This window comes from Populus trichocarpa, chromosome 4 (genome assembly GCF_000002775.5).
Source record: "Populus trichocarpa isolate Nisqually-1 chromosome 4, P.trichocarpa_v4.1, whole genome shotgun sequence".
Taxonomy (NCBI): Eukaryota; Viridiplantae; Streptophyta; class Magnoliopsida; order Malpighiales; family Salicaceae; genus Populus; species Populus trichocarpa.
Window position 1 is genome coordinate 3,717,452 of NC_037288.2, and position 9,663 is coordinate 3,727,114.

Consider the following 9,663-nt stretch of genomic DNA (forward strand, 5'->3'; position numbering starts at 1 on the left):
ATGTTACCATATATGTCAACAACAAAATTAAGAAATTCTTTCCAAGCATAGAATCCAAGAATCATAAAAAGATAATCCCAAACCAATTAGAAAAATAATACAATTTTTGTACAGTAACTTCATGTATCATACTTCTTTATTGGACTCCAATTGACGTGAAAGTTTATCCTAAAATAGAACAATACCTCTGGAATCATCTGGTAAAGTTTAATATCAATGAAATAGTCAGATTTAAAATTATGCTTAATATTGTAAAACTAGATAGTGGAAAATATTAAACCCAAAATGGTCTCTTTAGTCAATTCGATCCTTGGACTTGCAATAAACTTGATCGGCACCTCAATTAGATTCGTTGATGTCGTAAAATGATATGTATCATTTTATCTTTTTCTTTTCTTTTCTTCTTCCCTTTCTCTTCTTTTTCTTCTAATTTAGAAAAACTAAATTTGTGTTTTTTTTATTTTTTTTTATTTTAATGAAAGCATGTTCTGAATAAGATTTAGGTTGGATTGTTTGTGTGTTTGTGTGTAGACCTAGATTACTTTCTATATTTAAGTATATGGTGCACTAAATCCTTGCAAGGACAATTCAAGTTTTGAATTTTAAATAGTTTAGTATATGGCTAAATTTATGAAAGGACTCATTGCTAGTTGAAATGCCAAATTATAGTATTGTTGCTTCCATCATTGTTGTTGTCAAATCCTTTTAAAACAATAAGATTCAATTTCTATTAATTGTCATTGTTTCTACAATTATAATGTGACAATTGTAAATGTTATTCTCTATTTTGCTTACTGATTGATTGATTAATTTGCTTCTAGCTGAGCCATTGGCCACAGCATAATTAATTTCTTGTAGGATTATTGCATGCTTGAGAATCCCATAAAAGGAAATTGATGTTGTGACATCCACCACAGATATATCTAGCCTTTCAACTTGGGTAAACGACACTAGCTTCTTGTGGTACATATGAATTTCTTTATGTATAATATAATTACTTGATTTAACTATGTTAATAACTTTTTACATGAGAAGTTTAAGATAAGCCCGAGAAAGCAGGAGTGTATACACAGCACATGTACAACTACAATTGTACGTGCATGAGAGTAATAAATACATTAACATATATATAGAATACAAAGAAAGTTGTTCTTGATGTAACGCCTAGCATGCTTAGTTTTTGAGCTATAGCTTAAAATCTTAATTGGTCTTCATCATTACTCTTATACTTATAAGGAATAAAAAGAAATGAAGCATATGGTCCTCACACATAATTATTCTCCCTTTTTCACTTATTTATCAAGGTCTTGTAGCTTCTTGTTTGCTTCATATTTTTTGGTTCCTCCTATTAGCCTTCTTGATTAGTACTTTCCAATATGGGAACAAGCAAAGCTGAAGGAAAGAGGAACTTGAAGGAAATAGAAGATGAAGAGGAAGATGATGATGAAGAAGATATTTATACTGGGTTAGGGTTTGGAGATGATGACAAGATCAAGAAGAAAGGAAGAACAGGGTCTGGTTGTGGTGGTGGTGGTGGTAGATCGTCGTCAAGTCCGCCTATTTCTTGTCAAGTAAAAAATTGCACAACTGATATGACTGATGCCAAGCGATACCATAAACGCCATAAGGTGTGTGAGTTCCATGCCAAAGCTTCTTCTGTACTTGTAAATGGAGTCGAGCAACGCTTTTGCCAGCAATGTAGCAGGTGAAACCTTAATTTTCCAAGTCATTTCTAATTCCAACACTTCAAGTCAACTCGTAATTTTTTTTTCTTTTAAAGAGGGGTAAAAACACAAACGATATTTTAGCCTTAATTAGCCCTATCGATCTATATAATAATGTATATTGAAAAGCATAACACCTAATTTCACTAATATTTTTTTAGATTGACATTTTCTTCCTTTTTTAATTGTGAAATTAACAATATTTCCCATTTTATATGGCAACTCAAATACATGACTATTGGTCTTAATGATGAAGAGGCTGAATATATAAACTTACATTTAAACCCTTTTAAAGAAAAGGTAGAATTCTATTGCCATGACACAGGCCCAAATCAAGATAATTTTTTACGTGTAAAAAGGCATTGGTAATTGCCAAGAAAGATCATTCATAATTAATTAAGTAGGAGGGGGATCTTTGATCTAATCATAGTTAAAACCTTTCTATGATTTATGATTCGAGATTATATATTTTTCATTAAACATACAAATATAGCTAGGAATAACTAAATATATCCAAATTGAATATCATCAAAAAGTAATTTCTCCTTAATTACTTTTTTAAGAAGATTTTCTCCTTAATTCTCAAAAAAAAAAAAAAAATCTCTCTTCGATAAAGTAGACTAGTCCCATATATATAATATGAAGAAAAAGTAAGATTTTATATGTTATGAGTTTTACCTTAAAGATAAAAAAGTTGAAATACCAAAATTAACCTAAGTAATAAAAATTAATGTCTCCCCACAAAGAAATACTATTTAAAATTCCTGCATCTTTTTTTATATTTGTGCCAATTTTGCCTAATTGTTAGCCATATTTCCCCTAAAAACTACGAAGAAGTTACCTATCTAAGAAGTAAAAAACAATAAAAGAAAGAAGAAAGAATGAATGAACTATTTCATGTATATGTATAGATGTTGAACATTTTACCTCCTTATTATCCTTAGGAAAATAAAGAAACAAAAGAGCAGTGCATTTTCCACTTTCAATAATAGGTTCTTACTACTCCATAATTGAGAAATTTAATTTGTCACTAAAACAATTAATTGAATGGTGCCTGTAGGTTCCATGATTTATCTGAGTTTGATGACAGCAAAAGGAGTTGCCGGAGGCGTTTAGCGGGGCACAATGAACGGCGTAGGAAAAGCTCGTCTGACAACCAAGGAGAAGGCTCAAATTGACGAAAGGACTGCTCAGGTGTACAGGAGGTATGCTCACAGAGCAAAAGAGGGAGACAATTACATGTTATTTCCCCATAAGTGGCCTCTTCCATGCATTATTTAATTAGATTGGTTAGAATATCTAAATATGTGATCTCTGGCATGCTCTCTCTCTTCTGTCAATCTTTAGCTTTAATATAATAATAATAATAATAATAATAATAATAATCTATGATGTGTACTAATATTCAATAAATGGATGCGACTGGAAGTCTTCTATCTACTTTGCCTACCCTTCAGATTAATTAGTTGGTGTTCCTCCAGAAGTTTTTTTGTTCCATTTAAGTTCATCATTTATCTTTTTCTATAATTTGCATGAATAGCCAAAGATTGGTCTCTGCAAACTGGCGATAATATATTAGTCAGTTTATGGACAAAATCTTTTGCCTCGATTGAATCTTGAAGGGTTGATTGCATGAAGCAAGTTTCCATTATAAAACAAAGCTTTTTTACATAGGTATTTATTAATAATTTAATTGTTTTTTATTGAGACAATTGGATTATTATTTTTTTTTATGAAATGCAAGAGATTTATTTAATCCATTGTTATAGCCATTAAACACATGGCTTAGCAAAGAATATTGCATAAAACTTTAAAAGAGATATAAAAAATTATTTAACAAAACTAAATTCACAACCGAATCAAGCAAAAAAAAAAAACTCTAATAAAAAAAACCGAGTCGTTTTTTCTAAAAACTCTTTACTTGGTCAAATGATCCACAACATGATTCTTTTCTCTATAAACATGATCAAAGCATATTGCATGCATTGAAAATATCATTGAACTATGTTCCAAGGTGTAAAGACGGCATAATATTTTTTTTCTTTAATCCAAATAATTATATCGTAAGAATTGACTCCACAACTCATTAATTTGTAGAAGTATAGCAGCAATAAATACTCAAAAGCATTGATTTTTTAATTTTCAAGACCTCAACTTCATTAGAATTCATATTATTAGAATTCCAATTACCTATGTAACAAGAAAAAATACAAATAAATCTCCCTTCATGATCTATGAATCATTTCTTTTATTTATCATGTTAGTAAGAGACCATTAAAAAATAGAACAAGCCCACTGTAGCAAAAATTTACATCATTACATTTCACCCAACTAAAAACCCTATAAAAATAAAATAATCATACAAATCATCTCATTTTGTTTCTTTCTCAATAAAAAAACATGTTAACTCCACAAAATTGGAATTAGTTTAACAATTGCACGCCATTATTAGGCTCTTAGAATCTAATAAAAAACTCCACACAACGCAAGGGCAAGTGGCTAGTTTTTAATAAATCAAAAGGGTTATAGATATACTTAGCGATTGATTTATCATTGATAATTTGACTAATTGTTTCTTTAGCTGAAATGGGGGGATTTGTATAGCCTTTTCTGATCATGGGATTGGTAGTTCTGATTAGACGTCCTAATCTCCATGTCTTCTCCTGGGATTATGGCAGCACTTGTATAGATAGTAAGCATGCTAACATCTCAATTCTCCTAAGAAGAATATTTTGCCTAAAGTAGGCCAAAGATCTTAGTTGCAAGGTGCAATGCAAGCAACGTAAGCAGGATCAAGTTTGCATGGATAACATGGAGGTAAAAGAGCGTTTCTTCTTGAATTATGGTGATTTCCACGGCATTCATACCAAGTGCTGTAGTGTTTGAAATTCTCTTTCAGTGTATCAGGCAGAAAGCATATTAAAAAAAGAGGGGGGGGGGGGGTTGATGCAGTGGAAATATATCAGTGGAAACTCTCAAGTCTGAAGCCTAAAGTTTCAAAATTAAATCTCAATTACCTTAGCAAGAGACTTAATTAGCTAGAAACGCGAAGGATTCTCATAGTTGATCCACCAAGACTGTCTCGATTCTTGACAACAATTTATGAACGCATCCATGAAAACAGTAACCTGGCACAGGTTTTTGCAGCACAAAGACTGCAAGCAAGCAATTGCATTAATACAGCTGGTACATACCTGTCCAGAATCAATACTATTCAATAAAAACTGGTCCTTCTAATCTAAGGTACTTCAAAAACCATTATGTAACCAAAGGTCTACGTATTTGAACATGACTTGCATAAGCATCTTCAAACAGAGGACACCACTAATTCCACAACCTTCATAAAATCTGGTAAGTCAAACAAAGATCATTTTCTCTTTCAGGCACCAATATCAGAGCACTCTTCTTGAAGAAAAACTATCTGGAGCTTAAATTTTATATTAGAATCACCCCAGTTCCAATGGAGAGAACTTCATGAGTCAAACCGAATAATGGTGATGCAATGAAAAATTAGAAATCCTTGGTAACTAGCTATCACTTTTAGTCACGGTTTATCCCTAGCATTTTCATGGCTAGCTCCCAGGTCACTATTGCGGCGGCATTAGCAGGAAATGCTCTCACTATTGTCGGACCCAAACCCGTATAACATCCTTTAAGTCCAGCCCTTCTGTAGATCTATCAAATAAGGATTTAATTAGGTCCTCCTTTTTCTTTATACAACAATATTTTATAGTTTACTGGACAGCCCCCTGGCATTAGAAGTAGGGAATCCTTTTAAAATCAACAAAAAGAGAAAGGAACAGGACATCTTACAGAGTTCAGAATTAGAAATGGATTTCTTGAGGAGCTTTTATCAGGAGATGTCTGGATAATGGTTTTCGCCACATCCAAAGGCAAAACGGCAGACCAAAACTGGATAACATCAGAATGTAAAGCTGTTAATGACTTCATGAAACACATCAAACAAAATTTTTTTTCAAAAGATATGCAAGGTTTTCAGGATACATACAGCTACGCCACCAAGGCCACCAGTCACAATTCCAATCCCCATGTCAACTAAATTGCTGCGGTCAGATAAAGTGGGTTTCAATTGTAAATGCATGTAATGACGAACATACTCATAAACACTAAAGAAGACTGCGTTTCCAATAGATTCTCTCAACAACGTTGTAAAACCTCCACGAAAAATGCCTGTCACCTGAAAGGTTTTCCATCAGCAACGACACATCATAAATTTAAGTTGCCAATAGACAGAAGGTTTTCTCACCCCTTCATTTTTCACTGTTTGGAGGGCACAATCAAGAGGGCTGCTGTATCTACTGAACTCTGGAACCAAGGAGTCAGTTCCTTGAATTTGCATCCTACACTGAAGAAACTCAGTTTCACCATAAAGCTACAGGAGGAAACAACAGAAAGGAGACAGCGCTACCATATATGAATGCTACAAGTGACTTACTTTTACTAGCTCTGATGGGCATAATAAGAAACTGATAATAGCTCCACCATATGCTGCTGATGGAATTATTACTTGGGGTCGAGGCGCATCACTTTGCAATCCTCCCTTCATGAGTAAAGGGGAAGGAGGTTATTTCCAATTACATAATAGACTGAACTCTCAACGTGACTTCAAAAGATATATATGCACAAAAAGGTTCTTCCAATTAACTTCACACAGACCTGCAATGACTGCTTTGTTTGAGAATATATGCCAAAAAGAAGGGAACTCTCAAAAGCCATCCCAACAAAAGATGATGATGCCCCTCTATACAGTCCTTTAACCTGTCAATGATAATTATCATCTGGCTATACTTTCAAAAACAAAAATGTCAGGAACATGCAAATCCTAAACACCTCCACGGCTCCACCTCTTCCCCTCGAACAGAGAGAGAAGATGCAGGCAAACTATAACTCATGACATGTTTTACTAAGACAGTGTATGGCCTAGAAGCAGTGCACCAAGGATTGCTATAAGGTACCATAAAGTATTTTAATCAACTCCAGTGACAGAATGATTAAAATAATGCCAGAGACCAAAAAGGCGGAAACATTTTGCTGAAATTTATGAGTTCATAGGTGAACTAACACATCAAACCTAAAATCTTCTCACTCACAGGTTTCCCCATGAATCATCTTTAACTTTACATAATTTACTAATACAAATAACCTTGGACAAATCACTAAGCAATATCATTAAGCCACCAAACATGGAAAGGCATATTTCTATAAAATTCTACCCACAAAATATGTTGTTGAATTCTTCAGATCAGTAAGAAGTCTGCAAATTATCCATGCATAAATTGTTACACGTACTTAAATCCATCATTAACGCAATTGAATATATAGATTTCCATTTTATCAATCCCATTCAACTTAGAAATCATTGAGTTAATTTTGTGGCTCACAAGAAAACGTTAAAAGAGCATACTCCTTCAGTCTGTAGTATCCTAGTAGTGCAATGCAAACCATTCTTGTACTTAATCCCATGTGCTTCTGTATTATGTATCTGCAGCTTCACCTAATGAAACACAAATACAGAAACAATTCAGCAACAAACCATTGTCAAAACCACAAAGCTATGCAATGACTAATAAACACAAACCAGTATCTATCAACAAAACGACCCACATTGACTACCCTCTTAAGCATCTCTACAAACTATAAATCCAAAGCTACAAACTTTAAGATAGCCCAAATCACAAAACTTCATTTTAAACAAGTTTAGCATCAGAAATCTGAAAAATGAGAGACAGGCACTTGTAAAGCACTCACCTTGACAGTGTCAAAAGGGTGACCAGTAATAACAGTGGCTACACCAGCAAGTAAACCAGCTAAGTATTCCTTATAAGCGAATGCCTCTCCCATTTTTTTGGTTTCTCTCTTTTCTCTCTCTAAACCCCTAAACCTCGAAAGTTAATTAATTAGTAATAAAAAAAAAACCATTGTCCTTAAATAGACTGGTAAAAGTTGGGTGGTTGAACTTGTCAGCAACCAGTCACGCCACTATCGTTTTTGCGCCTCAATTCTCAATTGGTGCCGAATGAGAGGGTAAAGAAGGTGGAGATTGCCCAGAATTGTGAAAATTACAAAGAGATGAGGGGTACTGAGAGATGAGGGGTCTTCTCCATCATGTCTACGGTGTAATGTGTCTAGGGTGTAATTAAAAAAAAAAAAAAAAAAAACAGAATTTAGCTCCCTTCTTTGGTAGACGAAAAATTCTTCAAATTTATCATATATTTGTCTGCTTTCATTGTCTACACTCAATAATTAGACTGAGTTATAAACAATGTAGTCTCTATCTATGAGGTGAATTTATCACAACCTGTTTATAATTTAATCTAATTTAATTGAATTATCATAATGTGAAGAGTATGTTATTTGATTCAAAAATCTCGATGGTGTTTTAATAACTTGGCAATATTTTTTATTTTAATGATCAAGTTATAGGAAGAACTTTCGTGCTCTAAATCCCTCCATAATCGAGTGATAAATAAAATTAAGTCATCCACTGTATATTCATTAATTAAAAAATAAATCCACTCAATTTAAAAACTAATTTTACTATTGAAAGAGGATGGTCAATCATTGTTCCTTCCACCACTATGCATCCTCTCACATTTTACTATTTATAACACTGTTCACTGTGCAAATCTTCTTTCTTGGTCCCTCGAGTTTTGGGTTTGTTTAAGAAAGGAGATTTGTTTTCATTGTCCTAGAGTTTTTTATTCTCTTCATTGCATGTTATCATATGTCTAGGGTTCGAAGATGGTTCCAAAGTAAAATGGTGGGTAAATTTTGTGAAATTTAATTTCTGAATATTGTAAAAAAAAACCAAATCAAAAGAAAAAAAAGATAAAAATTGATATTGATAAAAAATAAAAGCTTTTTTCAATGTTTATAGTTCAAAAGGCGCATGAAACTATCCTTTAGTCCCTAAATTTTCAATTTTTATATTTGATCCCTTCTATTTATGAATTTTTCATTTTAGTATCAAATTTTATTTTTTTGAGTTTCAATGCTTGGATTTTTAGATAGGAGAGAAAGTTATCAGAAAATTTTAGGAGAAAGAAAGCTCTTGGGTGACTGTATTATAACCATTAAAAGTTTCAATTTTGATGTTTACGGATTTATTTTTAAGAGAGAAACTCAATGAAGGTGGTTTTCACCTTTAATGATGCAAAAAAAAAACAGATCGAAACTCGAAAAATTTTGATTTGATTTTGAGTTTTTAAACCAATTAGAATATATTTCGTTGTTAAAAACGTGATTTTAGAGGTTTTTAAGATGTTTTTTCATGTTATGAAATGAAAAAATGGTTGAAATCTTGATTTTTAGAGTTCAAAAATTCAAAGCTTGGTTTTATTTTTTTTATAAGTGGAGCCATCTCTAGTAACCAAAAAGGTTATAGATGGATGACATAGGTTGGCGAGTCAACTTACAGGGTAGCAGGTTACCCCGGTTCAGTTGTGTTTTTTAATATAATGATATGGTTTTTCACACAAATTGTCTTTTAAAAAAAAACTAAAACCATATCTTTTGGATAATTTATTTTTTAAAAAAATATATTAATCAGGTTTACCAAGTTTTGACTAAGTTATTTAAGTTGGAGGTTGATCTACCAGGCATCCAGATTTTGGCTAGTGAACTCATGCAATTCTAAAAAACCCCTGTTTTGAACCAATGAATCACTATATCAACCCGGGATTGATAACTTTTGCCTGGACAATAATTGGTGTTTTGCATTTGGTCGTCCCAACTTGCAACTGTTTCAGGCTTTATTTATTTTGGATGGTAAGTAAATTTTCTTCTTACATCTTTGAATCATAGGAGAGGAGAGACTGCGAGAGAGAAACTTGTAAAAGCACATGCGCTACTTCGAATATGAATAGCTTAATTAAGGAGTGTTTATTTTTTAGGTTAATATTATTTTTTAAATTGTTTT

General features: G+C 32.6%; 2 protein-coding genes across 5 annotated transcripts; one reads left to right on the top strand and one right to left on the bottom strand.

Moving 5' to 3' along the window:
* Window positions 1-1,276: 1,276 nt before the first annotated feature.
* On the top strand, window positions 1,277-3,164 carry LOC7456784 (squamosa promoter-binding-like protein 3). Its single transcript, XM_002305747.4, has 2 exons — window positions 1,277-1,705; window positions 2,785-3,164. Exons 1-2 carry the CDS (start codon window positions 1,377-1,379, stop codon window positions 2,900-2,902), a joined length of 447 nt encoding a protein of 148 aa, XP_002305783.2. The 5' UTR covers window positions 1,277-1,376; the 3' UTR covers window positions 2,903-3,164.
* Window positions 3,165-4,073: 909 nt separating this feature from the next.
* LOC18097483 (mitochondrial arginine transporter BAC1) lies at window positions 4,074-7,904 on the bottom strand. Of its 4 annotated transcripts, XM_052451981.1 has the most exons (9): window positions 7,494-7,904; window positions 7,150-7,239; window positions 6,402-6,503; window positions 6,181-6,285; window positions 5,992-6,090; window positions 5,734-5,922; window positions 5,538-5,636; window positions 4,742-4,918; window positions 4,074-4,597 (listed from the first exon to the last, which is right to left on the bottom strand). In XM_052451981.1, the coding sequence occupies exons 1-8, from the start codon at window positions 7,584-7,586 to the stop codon at window positions 4,763-4,765; spliced, it is 933 nt and encodes a 310-aa protein (XP_052307941.1). In that variant the 5' UTR covers window positions 7,587-7,904; the 3' UTR covers window positions 4,074-4,597; window positions 4,742-4,762. The 4 variants fall into 4 exon arrangements, with proteins under 4 accessions (XP_052307941.1, XP_052307940.1, XP_052307943.1 ...); XM_052451980.1 differs by having other exon boundaries at window positions 4,074-4,918; XM_052451983.1 differs by having other exon boundaries at window positions 4,074-4,879; window positions 7,494-7,903.
* Window positions 7,905-9,663: the final 1,759 nt, after the last annotated feature.

Coding starts and splice junctions, on each gene's coding strand:
- LOC7456784 (XM_002305747.4), top strand. CDS start 1,377: ATGGGAACAAGCAAAGCTGAAGGAAAGAGGAACTTGAAGGAAATAGAA. Junction 1,706..2,784: donor TTTTGCCAGCAATGTAGCAG/GTGAAACCTTAA, acceptor TGGTGCCTGTAG/GTTCCATGATTTATCTGAGT.
- LOC18097483 (XM_052451981.1), bottom strand. CDS start 7,586: ATGGGAGAGGCATTCGCTTATAAGGAATACTTAGCTGGTTTACTTGCT. Junction 7,240..7,493: donor ACCCTTTTGACACTGTCAAG/GTGAGTGCTTTA, acceptor GTGTTTCATTAG/GTGAAGCTGCAGATACATAA. Junction 5,637..5,733: donor GTGGCCTTGGTGGCGTAGCT/GTATGTATCCTG, acceptor GATGTTATCCAG/TTTTGGTCTGCCGTTTTGCC.